Source organism: Ambystoma mexicanum, chromosome 6p (assembly GCF_040938575.1).
Source record: "Ambystoma mexicanum isolate Mex_15411 chromosome 6p, UKY_AmexF1_1, whole genome shotgun sequence".
Classification (NCBI taxonomy): Eukaryota; Metazoa; Chordata; class Amphibia; order Caudata; family Ambystomatidae; genus Ambystoma; species Ambystoma mexicanum.
Window position 1 is genome coordinate 380,903,365 of NC_090935.1, and position 19,043 is coordinate 380,922,407.

Genomic DNA, 19,043 nt, shown 5'->3' on the forward strand with positions numbered 1-19,043 from the left:
CCTTGTTGTAGCCTTACTGCCTGGGTGACTGACTGCTAAGAAAAAACAATGATAAAATATGATGAGAAGTATAACCCAGTAAAAGCATAAGCATGGTCACCCCAGTGAGTACAATATAGATTCTCGAAGGCCCAATCAACCAGACCCTCTTGAGTTGCCTACTCCCACTTCCTCGTCACCCCAAGATATAGATGCCAGAAATCAGGAAGTAACAGCTTCCAGATAATCGCGGCCAAATCCTGGCATGCCCTCCCACTGCCTTAAGATCAGATGACTCCTATTGGTCCTTCCGCAGGTGACTCAAAACCTGGCTTTTTTCTAAAGACCTCCAAAACCACTAACGACTCTACACCGTCCCTCAAACTCAATCCTCAAACTGTGCCGCTTCACCCTGACTTATTACCCACAAAGCACCTGCAACATACTGTACTAACAACGCCTATAACATGTGGTACCACATACACTACCCACATCGATAACTACCTTGAACTCTTCCTCTATCTCCTGCACTATAAATGACTTTTATGACTGTCAGTTGTAAGCTTGCTAATACTAAGCCTTCTTGTGACCAGCACCCAAATGCCCCCGGGTCTGTGGTGCTTTATAAATGACAAAATAAATAAATAAACAAGCCTTGCATAATAGGACCAAAGGCTCCCCCAGCATTACACCAAATGGCACGGGTGTGAGATATGAAAATATACAACATGCACATTTTAAAAAGAATAAAGAATAAACAGTTGGGGCATATTCATCTAAGTGGGTGCGCCTGGCGAGCAGGCGCTTGATGCAGTGAGCTCAAAAACAGCCAGGAGACGGCAAATTCCACATCAGAAGATTTCAGATAGTTCCAGCTACCTGCAGTGCCCACCAGCCCCAGACCCACTCCACACAGAGTAGCGAGGAACAAGTAAGCACATTGAACCAAGCGTCATCCTCACAAAGACATCTTTCTTGTGCGCTCCGAAGTGCTTTGGCAGAAAGGTCCCAATAACGTGACATGTTAAGCCCTCCTCAACCTCAACTTGGAGGCTGATATCATCTTACTGGGAGCTAGAGGCAAAGCTGACACTGCTGCTTTTCTGGGTTTCAGAGTTATGTTATTGTAATTGGTTACTTATAACGCGCTTAATACCCAGAGGTGTCTAAACGCGGACCCGGGATCGAACCTGTCTTGCTCCCAAGGCGAGCATGTTGTGTGGTTTCTTTTCTGTGGTCGGTCCTACTTTTAAGCCTTCTGTAACTAGGCTGTGTGGGGCCAATTGTTGGAGGAATGAGAGTGAATGAGGTGTGGATAGATAACGTGGGTGCTCATGGTTGGTGGTGGGTGGGATAGTGTAAGAGGTCCCCCATCTGTAGGCTGTTGACAAGTAGAACGATCATAGAGTAGAAGTTAGGCCAGGATTTCCAACATCACAATTTAACTGTCCCATGTTACTCTAATTGAATAATGATGTCCTTTTCTTATTTAAAGTGAGCACTGATATCACAGCCAGACCGTAATATATGGGATATAGTACCCCCTACTGTATATTTTAAGGATATTTCATCAAGGAATTCTAAATCTCCATCATCTCCTTTAGTACTTGGTCTTTTAATCGGTCTGATGCAAGAAATATTCCAGTTTTTGATATGTTGAATACATGTAGAATCTCATTACACCAATGTATGACTTGTATCATGTTACAAAAAATGTGTTAAACAATTGAATACAAAGTTGATTTAAAGGTGATTTTGTTTCTTTAGAATAAAAGCTGTCATGTATATAGATTGCGTTTCTCCTGTGGTAATGTCCAACAGTACACCAAATATTGTACCATAAATGTCATCTTATTTATAAACGAATTGGTGTGACTTGACAAAAAATGCATTCAAAGGAAAGGAATCTGAAAAACGTGTCATGGCTTTAATTTTGTGTTTTAATATCAATTGGAAATCTGCTGAATGCTGCTTTGCACATAATGTGCTTGTGCTGGCAGCCATTGTTATGTCACATTTCAATTGTAATAAGAGAAGTGCTGTAATTCCTATTAGAACACCCTAGTGGTGTTTCCAGGAAACTGATTGGTCAATCTGCGGGCTAAACAAACTGGTATAGCCCGCAGATTGAATATAGCCCGGAAAGTAATTGAAGGCTTTTATCTTTGCCTTTGACGCTGCCGCCGCCCACATGCTTCTTCTTCTTCTTCTAAATTATCGAAAGCGTGGGCGGACCCACGCAGGCGCTTCCCCATCCTAAAGGATGATGCGCACCTAACCCCCCAATCATTATTTAGCTCACATAAACTCACAGTTCCTCCCACCTCCCCGTCTGTCTCACAAAACCCAACAACACACTGCTCTTCTTCCTGCCACTCACCCCGTCACCTCCCAACAAAGCCTTCCCACTCAACTCAGCCACACCCAGCGCAGACAACCGAACCCTCATCAATTCTCTCTCTGCAACATGTCTCTCACATCTAAGTAGAAAATGTCCCACAGTCTCAGGCACCCCACACACCGCACAGTCCCTCGACTCTCGCTTCCCCACTCGGAACAGACAGTCATTCAGCCCCACATGCCATATCCTCAATCGGTTCAGCATCACCTCCTCCCCCCTCCTCCATTCCAGACTTCCCGCATCTACCTTCTTCGACACTTTCCCACGAACACCAAACATCCACCTGCCCTTCACCCCACTCACCCACCTCTCCTGCCACTCATCCATGACCCGTCTCACCATCACAGCCTTCACCTCGTCCACACTCAAAGGCAACCTCACATCAACCGCTTCCCTTCTCATACCCTCACCCGCCGCCTGATCCACCAACTCATTACCCAAAATGCCACTGTGACTGGGGACCCACGCCAACTCCAGATTCATCCCCCCACGCACACACCGATCAATCTTTCTCCTGATATCCAAAATCACATCCTTCCTATCACCATCCCCTGCCACAATCGCCTGCAACCCACTCAATGAATATGAAAACACCACTACCTTCTCAAACCTCAACTCGCACACCCTATCAATCGCCAATGCAATAGCCACCAACTCAGCCGTACAAATCGACACATCATTCGTCAGACGCCCCACTTTATACTCCCCAGTGCTTCGCCCACATGCTGCTTTCCGGAAGGAAAACAGTGAATGGAACGCAGTGCACGTTGTAATAGTAACGTGCCTGACGGAGCCCCGCCCACTAAACAAACAAAGAAACAGGAAGAGCACTTTCAAGTGTTAACGGCTGTAATCCGTAACGTATCACCATTATAATGTTTGCTTTTCTAAGTATGCCGCATTTGGATTATAAAGAAAGGAACGGTAATGTGGCTTGAACGCTTTCATTTTTCGCCAGCAATACATACCGAGGAGCGTTGCCTCTTCCCCCTGGCCCCACCTCCTCACAGAAGCAAAACGTTCTGTTGTCCAGCAGAGCATGTGAAAGGCTGCAAAGAAAATAAGCAGTATTGAAAAGCTAAGTACAGTTTACACACATATTAATTGCTATGAATACCTATGTGGTAAATGTGGTATATAAACATGTATAACTAATGTAAACCTACATTTTCTGCTAAATGTGGTATATTTACATGTGTAATTAATTTAAAGCTACATTTGCCTACCTGTTAAAAAATACCCACACCTGCTAATTACCTCCCTCAATTACATACTCCACTCACCCACTGCTAATAACCTCCCACAAGCCAAGACTGAGGGTGTTATAATAGCTTTATAGATCTGCAGCTCAGGCCGTACCGGGCGTTATGGCCCCTCATACCTCGTTAAAGGCCCTTGCCACGCTCTGGCCATTAACTCGGTCTTCAGGGCCCATAACGCCCAGTACGGCCCTCGCTGCAGGTCTGTAAAGCTCTAGAACTATAAAAAGAATATTATGTTCAGGTCTTTAACCAGGCATTGCATGCTTCCATGGATTTTAAGAATATTATATACATAGGTGTTATGTTATGTTAATAAACTTATAAAATGCAGCAACCACCCGTAGGCTTCATGGCGCTAGAGAAACCATCGGTACCAGATATAGAGCAAAGCCATACAACTCATTTAGAACAGAAAGGTCTTCATGGTGCAACAAAAAGACAAATGGTTATCTGTTGCATGAAGAGAGAATAGGTGAGAATTCCAAGCTTTTGTTGCAGCAACGGAGAACGCACGTCCACCTATACGGGAATATTTTACCCGAGGAACTTGTATAATCAAGGTAAATTGAGAACGAAGGGCTCTAGAAGGGTCATAGGGGAGAAATGTAGTCTGAAGATATTCTGCCCCCAGCTTGTAGAGGGCGCTATGGACAATGCACAGGGACTTAAACAGCGCACGCTTGCCAATGCAGCTGGCCTAGAATAGGGGTCATATGAAAGCCAAATGGAGAATGAAGCACCACTCTTGCAGCCATATTCTGCAAGAGCTGGAGTCGATAAAATAGATAAACCATGTGAGCAAGATAAAGCACAATTCAAGATGTAAATTCCGCTCATCACTAGAAAGGACATGACAGGGGTATGAAAATGAGAGGGAATATAGGGTAGGACCTTACGAAGGGTCCTTAGCTTGAAATGACCAGCCTGGTAGACAGAAGCCATCTGATCGGTCATTGACAGTGAGGCCGAGATTTTAATACCCAAGTCCTTAACTAGGATAGCAGGTAACAGGAATGGTCCGAGACTAAAAGGCCAGGAATCAGGAGTCCAGAAAGATAGAAGGTGAGCCGAACCTACAACCAGTACCTCTGTCTCTTCATCCAGTTCTCGGTCATCCATCCACCCACGGCCTCCAAGCAGCCACCATATCAGGCCGAGACAGATCAAGGCGTAAAATAATCTGCGTATCATTGGCATAGGAATAACAGGGGAAACCGTGGGAATGGATGAGACCAAGAAGTGGCTAAATGTAGATGTTGAACAGATTGGGTGACAAGGCAGAGCCTTGGTGGATTCCACAAGACAGAGGCACTGGTTTGGAAGAAAAAGGAGAAAGAAAGATAGACTGTGCACGACCAGAAAGAAAGGAGGGAAACCAGGTAAGCACCTAGTCGGAAAGACTTGTGGGAGACAGACGGGCAACCAGGGTGAGGTGGTCAACCAGATCAAACACTGCTGACAGATCTAGTAAGGTGAGCGCCCCCACACCACCCTGGTCCATCAGACAAGCAAGGTCATCTACCACAGAAACAAAAACTGATTCGGTGCCCATGCCAGGGCGAAACCCAGACTGAAAGGGATCAAAAAAGATCAAGATTCCAAAAAAGAGCCAAGGAGAAGCGAGACCAAAGATTCGAGCAGCTTCAAAGAGAAGGAGAGAAGTGATATAGGGCAGAAATTAGAGAGTTCAGCTGGATCTAAAGAGGCTTTTTTAAAAGAGGTATAACTAGTGCATGCTTCAGGTCATTAGGAATATGACCATATGTGCATATAAATTGCATAATTTGTAGGCGCAGACCCCCAATTACCTCAGCCTAAACCGAGGTCCACCACCTGAGGAACGAGTGCACGTTTTGTACGTAAATCAAGGTCTATTGTACAAAAATCTGGGGAGCAGTTGAATAGTCCTGTGGAACCAAAACAACTCAAGTCTCAACGAACTACAACAATTGTTACATGTTTATATATTTTAGCAACAGTTAAAACACTCCCAGCTATTTTATTACCCGCCACACCTCAAACATGATTGGACAAAACATTTACAAAGAATTTCCATCTTTTATAAATTCATTAACTCTCATTGGTCATTGATAATGTTTACGACCATTTTCAGCTCATATTCAGAGTCCGCCTTTGCTGGGGATTGGTCCGTGGTAGCTTGTGACATCATAGTACAATAAAACATTCACATACAACATAATTAATTACTTAGTAACAACTGACCTAGAGCCATGGTCCGCTTGAATATTGTAGCAAACGAGGAAGGCCTGAATAAACCAGTTTTATTTGAACTATATATTGCGATCTCATCTGCCCCAGACTCCTGGCTTCTCTTAACACATATTCATGTATGCGACCACTACTCCAGCACAGACAGCCTCTAGTTTCAACCTCTGAAAACAATTGACCACCGGACACCCTGGCTTCAGGCCCCATCTTTATTGTTGGCACAAGCAAATGGTCAACTCCGCTATGTAACTTCAATGCAATGAGCAAGATTATGTCTGTTCCTTCGCTGAACTGTTAAATCATAAACCTTTGTCCTGTTTGCAAGCTGACCTTTTACTGGGTGACTCATTCTTCCTCCTTCAACCCCCGAGGCCTGAAAAACCAGAATGTCCCAGCTGCCTAAAAATTGCATTGTGTAACTGCTAACTGCAAAGTTTGACTAAACTCACAAATATATGTGCTTATTTCGTATGCTTCCCTGTGTGATCAAAACCTCCTTTTATATATATATATATATATATATATATATATGTTAACACATGGAGGATAGAAAAAACCTGCACTCCATAGAAGAAGCATCTCCCTTAACAGGCAAAGATATGACCAGCTTAATCTGTCTAGCCAACTTGGAACAGCCTATGGGATTGGAAATAGATTGGAAATAGAGATGACACAGATTTACGGCAACTCTATACTTCTATACTTCTATACTTCTATACTAGAAGAGCAATTTGGGATAACCACAGATATGAGCTGCCCAAGTCATCTCAAACCTAGATCGATCTTCTGTCCCAACATTATATGTGGACCGATAGACACGTTTGAGAATCTTGTTATGCAAGACCTGAAAAAACTGTCTAGTAATATATTGCCAGCTTCTAGAAATGTGAAATTCTTGCAATACAAAGCGCTGGAGAACTTGAGAAATGATCATTCCATAGTTATACGGCCCTCCGACAAGGGGGGTGGAATAGTTGTCATGGACAGTGCCAACTATAAGAGAGAAGCTAATAGGCAACTGAACATGATTGATAACTATGTGGTGGTAGACAATCGAGTACTAATGGAAACACAGACCTTATACTTTTCCATGTTACGTATATGGTGTGATGATGAACTGATCAGTGATGAGGAATACTGGTACCTTAAAAACCCGTTTCCTGTTACCCCATTAATGTATTTTAACCCTAAAATTCACAAAAGTCTTACAGATCCCCCAGGCCGTCCCATAGTATCTTCAGTGGGTAGCCTTCTTGAAAATACTTCGAAATTTTTAGACCATTTCCTGCAGCCATTTGTGATCAGCCTCAGCTCACATATACAAGATACCTCAGATCTGCTTATGAAACTACTTGACATCAATTGGGAACCAGGATATTTGCTGGTATCCCTGGATGTGGTTTCATTGTACACGTCGATTAAGCATGAGGCAGGTATTCAGGCTTGTAAATTTTATCTAGACACGAGATCCATTAGTTATAAACAACACAATGACATGCTTTTGAACATGCTGCGGTTTTGTTTAGAACATAATTATTTTCTGCACGAGACCTCTATATATAAGCAAATCCAAGGCACGGCCATGGGTTCTTGTATGGCACCGACCTATGCCAACTTATACATGGGATGGTGGGAGTCGCAGATAGCATGGGCTGAAGAAAAAGAAAGATTCACTGAACACATAGTGGTGTGGTACCGATTTATAGATGACCTCTTTTTGATATGGGATGGGACTGAAGATCTATTGCTCACCTATGTCAATATACTTAATGAGAACAATTTGAATCTTGAACTTACATCTGTTGTCAACAAAAAGGAATTGGTCTTTTTAGATGTAAAATTTACTGTGATTAACAACACACTGACCACTAAACTTTTTCGTAAAGAAACTAGTTCTAACTCTATGCTCCATGCCCGAAGCCATCACCCCACTACCCTCAAAAACTCGATTCCCTATGGAGAATTTTTGAGAGCAAAGAGAGCTTGTAGTACAGAATTAAACTACAATGAAGAAGCCCTATATATAGGCCAAAGATTTGTTAATCGGGGTTACAAAAGGAAGGTTGTAGCTGATTGCTTTGATAAAGCTAAACAGACCAACAGAATGGATCTGTTTAAAAAGCAAGTAATCAATAAGAATGATGATATCCGATTCATCACTAATTTTAACCATCAGGCTAACAATATCAAACAGATAATGAAAAAACACTGGAAGGTACTTCTAGCAGATCCAGACCTTACTAAAGTATTAGGCACTGGCCCTAGTGTTGCTTATCGCAAAGCCCCTACTCTCAAAACTATTCTATCTCCCAGCATGGTCATCACAGACACTAACATGAGAGGTAGTCACTTCATGACACAAGAGGTTGGTGGGTTCCGCAAATGTGCTAACTGTAAAATGTGCAATTTTGTCTCGAAAAAACCATTTATTAGCTGTAATGGTCTGAAATGGAGACACAAACATAAAATTACCTGCACTACAAAATTTGTAGTCTATGCTATCACATGTGAATGCGGGCTACACTACATTGGATCAACTATAGGAGCACTTAAATTGCGTATACTTCAACACTATAGAGCCATCAAAAATAGGGACCTCACCAATCCTCTTACGGGGCACTTTATTGACAAACATAAAGGTGATGTGAATGCCATGACATTTATAGGGTTGGCCCATATTCCAGTACACAAAAGACTGGGGAATCGAGAGTTAAAATTACGGCAGCTAGAAGCCACATTAATCTGTAAATTTGACACACTGAGGCCCCTGGGACTAAATATTGACCCGGAGATGTTTGTGTTTTTATAACAACCGCGTATTATGATACTTGTAGATACACTGTTGCATCTTTATGCATTTGAACTAATGGATGCTAGCATGTACATTCTTGTGATTTGTGTGAATCTATGAATATGCATTGGCACTTCACTAAAATCTGTTTAATCAGCAATTGCTGCTGCACATGCACCATGCACTTTTTGACTTTTCGATTTTATATATATATATATTTATCATCATATTTTATATATATATCATTTTACTGCTGCCCTGGGCTACCAAATATGTTTATATGACATGTCTTGATTCCAGAATGATGCACTGGCACTTTATCAAGAGTATTTGTCCTTTAAGAGGGGAGTTACTGCTGCTATATATGCATTATGCACCTTCCGGTCTGTTGTTTACTTGGGCATGTATTTTGTGACATGTTTTGACTCCATTATGATGCACTGGCACTTTATTAAGAGTATTTGTCCTCTAAGAGGGGAGTCATTGCTGCTATATGCACGACGCACCTTCCGGCTTGCTGTTTACTTGGGCATGTATTTTGTACATGTGAGGCTAAACCAATTGAGCTTTTTGAAAACTATTATAGTACAGATGAAGGCGCTGCATTTTTCTCTGGCTTCAATTGAGGTCACTCCATACCATGGAGTGTAATGGTTTGTGGTTTTCATCATGTAGTATGAGACCAAACCATTTAATGATATTTTAGCGCACTGGCGCTCAGTAACACATCATTGTTGTTTTTAAATGTTTTGTCAGGAAATAGGGTTTGGCATCTGGTATGCGCTTTCTCCCGCGCTTTTTATTTATTTTTCATATTAGCATTTGCTGATATGGGACTAGCGCCCATTGAAATTTAAACATCTTGAACTCTTTCAAATATGGCTGCCAAGTTTGTAAGTCATCTATTATAACCTTCTGCGATCACATGATCGGGAACTTAAAAGCATATGGGAGGAGCTTAATGCCGATGCTGACCCGTTTCCTGTTTATAAAAGTAATGTGTTCTCACGTATTTGGGAAGTAAATAGCCTGAAGAAGCTTGTTAATCAAGCGGAACGCGTGGCGGTTTCCACCCTGGTGGGGTGAGTGTTCTTTTTAACCTGATTGTCAGCAAGGGAGGCATGGTCATTATGTCTGTCCCTTTTAAGCCATTAGGCAGTGTTGGTTGCACGAGATTCTTTATAATGCAATGAAATACGTTTTTTTTGTAGCAAGCGGTTTTGTCTTGTGTGCAGGGTTCTTTTTCTGCATGATGTGATTGGGTTTTTTTTGAAGTGTTACAAACTTTCATTCACACATGTGTTTTTATACATATATATATATATATATATATATATATATATATATATATATATATATATATATATATATGTTAACACATGGAGGATAGAAAAAACCTGCACTCCATGCATGAGGTCTATAAATCCCAACAAAATGAGAAAAACTCGAATCCAGTTAACAGGAAAAACCGAGTTTAATGGGAGGTAAAAAATACAAGGCAAAAACACACAGCAAGCAATACAGGACGCCTAGACAGTGTCCTTAACGACGCGTTTCGCGCTTCCCTGAGCGCTTGATCACGTTAGGAGGACGTGTAGAAAATGAAGGTAGATATTGCAGATTGGTCCTTCTTCCATGTTGCCAACAAACCTAAGCTCACAACCTTGCATGATACCATGGCGGCCATTTTAGAATGTGGTCAAAAGCTGCATTAACCATAAAGAGTGCAAGTTTAGACACAGCAGTAAAATGCAAAGCACGTTAAAAGCCCACATAAGAAATGTGGAAATGTAAGGTGAATAAATGAAAGAAGCAGGCAATATAATGATTGTCAATAACATTTGCTGTACAGAAATTAGTACACATAAGCAAAAATTAAAATTCATATAAAGACCGCAGCTGTGACATAAAGTACAAATATCTTTCTATGGAAGCTTGGAGGCTAATCGTGCCAATAGCTAGCAAATATAGATACAGAAATATAGAAGTATGAAATGCAAGTGCATATCTTCGCTAACCATGGCAGTATATAATATATAGTACATGATAAGAACACAGCTCGGACAAACCTATATGCAACCTTCAAGATAAAAACATATAGCAAACTACAATATAAAGTGCAAGTGCATTAGGCCATGAGCATATCATTCTAACCAAGTAGCCTAGTCAACAAGGTTAACATAAGCATATCATTGAGGATTTAAAGAATAATCTATTGAATACAGTCTCAATAATAAAACATGTAGTAAACTACAATATAAAGTGCAAGTGCAGTGGATCGTAAACCTGTCACTCTAAGCACTAAGCACTTTATAATGTACATGCACTATGCACTTTATAGGATACAACAAAATTGTGGATTATATCCATGATAATGCTGCTTTGCATATTTGCACAGGGAAGTGGGCAGCCACCGTCATCCTGTATACAGTAGGCACTTTATTTATTGATGCCGGTAATAGAGGTCTTTCCTCCTTGGATATCAACCCGTTTATTATTAATTGGTAACTTTGAACGATATCAGAGCTAGCATGCACTTTGGGGCCATCAATGCCTCCAGTGCTTACACATTTTGTAAGCTCTCATGTTTTGCTCAATATCACGGGCTAAACGGGCAAAATGGCATTGTATCATATTTTAAAGAGCAACATTTTAGAACAGCAATTTTCAGAGTTCCACTGCCCGCATATTTTCTTGGGCATATTATTGAAAAAACATGCTGAAATGACAACACTTGAGGTATGCATAGAGCATTAATGCTTGATAAACAGTTTGAAATTATGCATTTTCTAGAAATTCTTTGCACTATGCATTTATATTTTTTTATGAATGTAACTGTTCAGTAACTTTGGTATTAGGTTATTTTAACCGGAATTGCCAACGTTATTATGCAAAGTGTTCAAAATAAGTTTGACATGTTTAAATCAAGGTAAAACAGCAGGCTTTTGCGCACGTTAAGATGTCTGCCTTGTTGGAATCGTGACAATAGTTAATTGTTTTGGAGACATTCCTCACTGAGCACTGGGGATAGAGATGTATGAACTTATATATAGTCACCTTGTCTATGTTTGCACTTTTCCTACGTGACCAAGCGGTTTGTTTACCGTGAAACGCGTTGTATTCTGTGCTTTCTTCTTATCCATGCTGACTTTAAAATAAAGGCATGTCAGTCTGGACGAACTCTGGTTTTTCTGCCTCTGTATAGAGAGTCACCTTGGCTTTCTCTATTTGTTTTTGGGAGTGCATTCCGCTAACCTTATCCCGTCTCCATCACGGATCGGGAAATGGGTTCTTTTTAAATATATATATATATATATATATATATATATATATATATATATATATATATATATATATATGTTAACACATGGAGGATAGAAAAAACCTGCACTCCATGCATGAGGTCTATAAATCCCAACAAAATGAGAAAAACTCGAATCCAGTTAACAGGAAAAACCGAGTTTAATGGGAGGTAAAAAATACAAGGCAAAAACACACAGCAAGCAATACAGGACGCCTAGACAGTGTCCTTAACGACGCGTTTCGCGCTTCCCTGAGCGCTTGATCACGTTAGGAGGACGTGTAGAAAATGAAGGTAGATATTGCAGATTGGTCCTTCTTCCATGTTGCCAACAAACCTAAGCTCACAACCTTGCATGATACCATGGCGGCCATTTTAGAATGTGGTCAAAAGCTGCATTAACCATAAAGAGTGCAAGTTTAGACACAGCAGTAAAATGCAAAGCACGTTAAAAGCCCACATAAGAAATGTGGAAATGTAAGGTGAATAAATGAAAGAAGCAGGCAATATAATGATTGTCAATAACATTTGCTGTACAGAAATTAGTACACATAAGCAAAAATTAAAATTCATATAAAGACCGCAGCTAACCATGGCAGTATATAATATATAGTACATGATAAGAACACAGCTCGGACAAACCTATATGCAACCATCAAGATAAAAACATATAGCAAACTACAATATAAAGTGCAAGTGCATTAGGCCATGAGCATATCATTCTAACCAAGTAGCCTAGTCAACAAGGTTAACATAAGCATATCATTGAGGATTTAAAGAATAATCTATTGAATACAGTCTCAATAATAAAACATGTAGTAAACTACAATATAAAGTGCAAGTGCAGTGGATCGTAAACCTGTCACTCTAGCAACATGGCCTAGTTAGAAAGGTTGAATGATCATAAAGTGCAAGTGCACTATTCATTGAAAGTTTATCAATCAGTGAATGCAACCTTTAAGATGAAAGCATGTAGCATACTACTGTATGAAGTGCAAAAGCATGAGGTCATAAACGTATCACTCTAGCAGCATAGCCTAGTTGAAGAAAGTTAGGTAATCATAAAGTGCAAGTGCATGGCATAATATTGGAGCTTATTATGAAAAAGGTACAAGCAATTATATAGTGGAGGAGCAATATCAACCACTAGAGTTTCAGGGTACAGATACAATCACGTACTCACAAACTTCAAACCCCCTAACCACAGAAGAAAAACTGGGGCAAGACAGCCAAAGTTCACCAACTAAACAATGAAAAAAGTTGGATAATATAAACAATGAAAATTAAACAAATTTTGAACAAACATTAGATAGATAAACAATTCCAGGCCAGGTCAATAAACATTTTTGTAAATAAGTAAAAACAGAAAAAGGAAGCAAAAAAGCAGTATACCTATGGCAGAAGGCCAAGATCAAATAACATAGGGCAGGAGAGAAGGAAAAGGTGTGTGCAAGTGCATAAAGGAACTAAATAATTAAAATAATTAAGTTCCCACAAAAGTATATAACTCCTCGTCCACATTGTGCCCATTGGGATACTTAGAGTCAAAATCCAGAATAAACCTGGTTTCAAGCTGTCTCAGTTTTAAAGTGCGATCACCTCCCCTTGGGTCAATCGGTACATGAGCGACAGTGAAAAATGTAAGTAAACGGACATCACTGTCGTGTTCCTGCCTAAAATGTTTGGCCATGGGATACGTGGGGTCAAGGTTTTTGATAGCTCTAAGATGCTGTAAAATGCGGAGCTTAAGAACACATGTCGTAGATCCCACATACCATTTACGGCAGGGACAGGCTAGAACATAAACCACAAACGGGGTCTCACAGTTAATAAAATGTTTCAGCTTAAATTCCTTGCCCGTGACAGGATGTTCAAAAGATTTACAAATGGTTGCATGAGGGCAGACTTTGCATTTTTGGCACTTAGTGAAACCCTTAGGTAAGGCAGGTAGCCAACTGGTCCTGATGGAATTTGTCTGGATAGGGGGCAAATAACTGGAAACCAATCTATCCTTTAATGAGGGTGCCTGCTTATAAGTTAATGTGGGGCATTTGGGAAGAAGTGGACCAAGGTCTTTATCCAGCCTGAGGATATGCCAGTGTTTTACAATAATCTTACGGACATCATATGAGGCCTTATTAAATGTAATAATAAGGCGAGGTTCATCCTGATCCTTATTTTTTCTCCTGTTGGCAGAACCATGTAGTAACATTTCTCTTGAGAGTGACCGTGCTTTAAAAAAGGCCATCTCAATGATCTTTTTTTGGTATCCCTGATGTAAGAAGTCGGCTGCAGCCACCCTGCAACAGTGATCAAATTCCTCAATATCTGTGCAGTTGCGCCGAAAGCGAATGAATTCTCCATAGGGGATGCTGTTTTTACAGGAGAGCGGATGACAACTCGTTGCATGGAGTGGCAGGCCAGTATTGGTGGGTTTTTTGTGCAGGGAAGTATGGATGCCTAAATTGTCCAATCTTACATTAACATCCAAATACACAATATGGGTGAAACTGTGGCATTCAGTGAATCTCAAATTCACGACATTGGTGTTAATGCAGTTCACAAAATGTGCCCACTCGTTCTCATTTCCCTTCCAAATGATAAAAATATCATCAATATACCGCCACCAACCAATAACTTGTGTAGAAAAACTAGCTAAAAGTAGCTCAGACAATATATATGTATGTGTGTGTGTGTGTGTGTGTGTGTGTGTGTGTGTGTGTGTGTGTGCGCGTGTGCGTGTGTTTATGAATGTTATTCCTTCTTTACCACGGGACAGGCCCCACTCTTCAAGCCATTGAAACTCTTTCCGTTCCCCAGTTTCCATGTACTTTCGAACAGACCATGTAGAATGCATTCATGTTACATTCCCAGTTTTAACATTGTATCTTTCTATGGACATGAAACTGCAATATGTATCAATTCTAAATAAAGAGTAACACTAAAAAGTAACATATCTCATCCATAATTAACTACACTCGATACAAATGTATTTGCAACATCGTGCCCAGTTCACTGCCACCCCCAGTCATAAATATGGTGCACGCAACATGAACATGGGGACCCTTCCTGACCACCCCAACAGCTTTCATGTATTATAAATCCATGAAAGTTCAATAAATCTTCCAACACACCTGTTATTTTCATTTTGGACCCCAGGTATGCATTTACTAAACGCATGTGGATATAGTTTTCTCAAAATTAAAACATCTTGAAATTTGAATGATGAATTGATTGATAATATGATTAACTTTGTATGAAGAACTGATGAACTAAAACATGTAAAGCATCAAGTATTCAAATGAGTGGAACTCTGAGAGTATTTACTTCCAGACACAACGCATGTGGTGTCAATATAGATTCACAGATTGAGATAGAAGCCCCTACTTATTAATTTATTTATTTATTTTATTTATTTGGATTTGTATAGCGCACATCTGCCCGGGGGCATTGTGGCGCTGGTCAAGTAGTCTCACTTAGTACATGTCGTTTCAAGATGCATAGTTTACAGAGGTAGGTGTTTAGAACAGGTTAAATACAATAGTTACAGGACACATACTGTTACAGAACGTAAGAATGCATGTTATAGAACAGATGTTACATACAATCATTATGCAGAAACAGTTAGTTGAAAAGGGTGGTTTTTAGTAGTTTGCAGAAGGTTTGGTAGAATTTTTCGTTCCTGAGTGCCCTGGGGAGAGCGTTCCAGTTTTTAGGAGCTAGATGCTGGAAGCTGGAGCCCCCGGCTTTACTTCTTTTGAAAGTGGGTAAATGTGGTCACTAACAGCCGAGGCCATATTTGAACAGTGATGTGGAGTTAAAAAGATCTATACTCTCGGTGAAATGTTCACACTGGTTAAACAAATATCTTTGTGACTTATGTATGTATCTGAATAAGTGTTTCACACATATTTCTTCCTTATGTCCCCTTGGCAATAAGTCTTTATTAAAAGTTGAAATATTTTGGGCAAGACAATCAAAGTAAATGCGTTTTCTGCTATTGCTATTAACAGTTGCCTGATACATATTATTTTACGTTCTATATGTCATCACCAATCCATGCATTTCTCTCTTTTACAGGGGCAGCTTGATGGAGAAGCAGTTTTTGTGAGTACGATTGACTATATCAATGGTGATCTTTAGGTTATCATCAATAGTTTTGTGTGATGAATACCCTGCTCAGTTAATAATATGTGCACTCTCTTTAACCACATTCCTAAAGAAATGCCCAATAAATAACATGTCTCCTCCTCGGTGGCTACATCATGAGCTCATTCCACATTGGGGTGTAGCCATGCCACATTTACAGAAGGCAAGCTTGACTCTGTTGGTCACAGCTTGCCAAGTAGCATGTTTGTGTCACATTCTGCAGTGTTCATTAACTTGAAACTGTCAAAAGAATATCACTGTATATGTCCCACATTTAATGCTAGCTTACATCAGAATAGTGTGACAGAAAGTGAACGATTTCATGGCACAGTCCTGGGATAATGCACTATTAACAGCACTATTAACAGCAAGTGCAAGATCGTAGTGCAACATTTGAATCTTGTTGAGCTGTGGCAGATAAACTCCAAAGATAACACGGAGCAAGTAAGGTTTCACATGATGTTGCGTCTCATCCCGTTTCTTGATGATCTGATCAACACACTCGCTCAGTCCTCCATTCCCCATTGCTCTTAAAGATGCATTGGAGATGGACATCCATAGTAGAGAGAAAACTCAGGTAGGCTCCCCCGAATTATGTGTCACGTGAACCAAATGCCACAATGCATGTAATTCATAGGAGAATGCCCACTTATCATCTGCAGAAACAATTACAGATCTTTCACCTGCCGAACTCATTGAAACCATGTTTTAACCACTTCAAATAATTCATCTTAGTGCAGCTGGTTCCACTCTGAGCTACAATCAAGGTGCGTTAGCAGGATCGCTGTTAAATTCATTTTACGGACAGTGGCATGGACATTGAACCAATTCCTGGCGTGTTTCTGGAATGAATGTCGTTTTGTAGCAGCCATGGTGATGATGTTTTAAGATGGCTGCCACTGTGAGTAAGTGCACACGGCTGGCGCCCTTGGACCTCTGCTGGATGGGTTAGCATGTTGGAAGCTCTCCACATAAGTTGCCACGCACCTTGGTAGATGCTAGTTGTTTCTAACAGGCAGAAAGCCCCTGCAGAATACAGGACAATGGGTCATTGCTTCGCACCTATTTGGGTGGAAATCTGGGGCAAGCTGCCTCCATATGTTGCTGGCCCTTCTATTTTCGCTCAGTGGGAGTGTTGCTGCCCTGCACAGAGGGGCTGTGTGGTGCCCCGCCCTGAGTAGGGGGCCTTCTCTGACATCATCCCAGGGGGAAGGGCTTCCCAGGTATCCGCCACATGCATCCAGTCTGAAATGTGTGCCCCATAGAATCTGCTCAATTTTGGTCTCAAGTTGGATAGGCATCGTCATTTCACTGCTGAATACTTAATAGCCATGTGGGGTACTGAGCTGGTGGTGCAGAGTGTGCAGCTAGATTTCCATGGGACATGCCACTTTCCTAATGTGACCCGCGATGTAGTAGCGTGCAGCAGCTCTAACGGGCTGTCTTTTCCCTGCTGCCGTTGCCCAGTAACACTGTGCTTGTGTTCCTAGTGGTACCCACCACCGCCGGGCAGTCCATTACTATCCTGTGTCATATAGACCCATGTTTCTAGTACTTCAGTTATGCATAGCAGTGTAGTGCTTTTGGGCTGCACATTTCAAGCAATGTCCTCCCTCCGTGCTGTAGATTTGAGGTAAGTCGTTATTCATTCGGTAAGATGTAGGCACGTTCCATTAGTGAGTCCAGGCTCACGGGGATCACTGTATTTGTAAGAGCATACCGATTTCCAATGGTATTTGTCCTCGTGGGCAACCTCTCTCTACCTACAAGGCAGACCACATGTATCCTGTAACCTTCTAATGTATCACCACCTCTGGTTTTATGCCTAAATCCATTGTGAATCGGTTATTTGGTTGCGGGCTCCTAATTGCTGTCCTCTAGATTTTTACATTATAACCGCCCCCATCTGTGCTCTTTCTGAGTCGCAGCAGATTTCTCTACCAACTGTCTGTATTTGTTTTGTCTCAAATAGGAAGTAGTGATTGGAGATTTAAAACCTGACACACTCCATCGTGTTAGTGTCGGGGCCTACGGCTTTGCTGGGAAAGGACGTGTGAGTTCACACAGGGAAATATCAACCTCCTCCCAAGGTAAGTATTGGCGGGTAGAACTGTGTCATGGAGAGTTATAATGTGTTTGTTTCAGAGTGGCAATACTATGCAAGATGCCACCCGCCCCTTTAGTAACCTTAACCTATAAAAGTATTTCAAAATACTAATTCTCTTCCTGCCTTCTTCCTGCACCTTTCTCAAGTCTCCCATACTCCTTTACGTGCAGCTATGGTAAATAAATACTAGGCATATTGGCAGCTTTCCTCAACTTCCTCTGTCATCTCCCTTAAACCTACAAATGTTATATTACTGGGATTTACACCACACAGCACTGCGTGGTCCCCAGGTGCTCTGGCGGATCTGAAAGAGAGGCTGTGGGTTGGGTTAGTGGGATGTGGAGAACACACAATAGAGTCTGCTGTTGTGTTTGTGTGCAGTTCAAATGCCTGCGTCGAGCGCATAGAGGCGCTTGTGTCCACATTGGCCCAGTTAAAATGTGGATTTCCCCCAAACCCCGATGTTTCTCAGACCTATTGCCCCAAACTTACTTTTAAATATATAAACTCAATCCTGAGTGTATCCCTCCTACCACAGAGTACCGCGCAACCTTGCGTCCCTTGGCAGAGCTTGGTGAGGCAGAGAACTGATGGATCCACTGCATGGAGCCAGTCTTGTACCCATTCTGCCAGGGCTCTGGTGGACATGGGAAGGGGTGGGGAAATCCTTCAGTAAGAGGCAGGAAAGTACAAAGCGACTGCCCTCCGAGGTGGCATTTCAGCAGTGCGCAGCATCTATCTATTCTGCAAACAGACCCACATGCCCTGCTCCGTTTGGGAGATGCTTGTTCAGCTCCGGTGTTTACTTTGAGAATGTACCTGTT

The 19,043-nt window shown here is 41.4% G+C and overlaps 1 protein-coding gene across 2 annotated transcripts in view; it reads left to right on the top strand.

The window, feature by feature from the left end:
• The window catches only part of EGFLAM (EGF like, fibronectin type III and laminin G domains), a 674,079-nt gene that overhangs the window by 248,650 nt on the left and 406,386 nt on the right, over window positions 1–19,043 (top strand). For both annotated transcript variants that reach the window (XM_069627154.1, XM_069627153.1), the window contains exons 4-5: window positions 16,044–16,070; window positions 18,085–18,202. In XM_069627154.1, coding sequence (XP_069483255.1) covers window positions 16,044–16,070; window positions 18,085–18,202 — 145 coding nt within the window. The remainder of the gene's footprint in view (window positions 1–16,043; window positions 16,071–18,084; window positions 18,203–19,043) is intronic.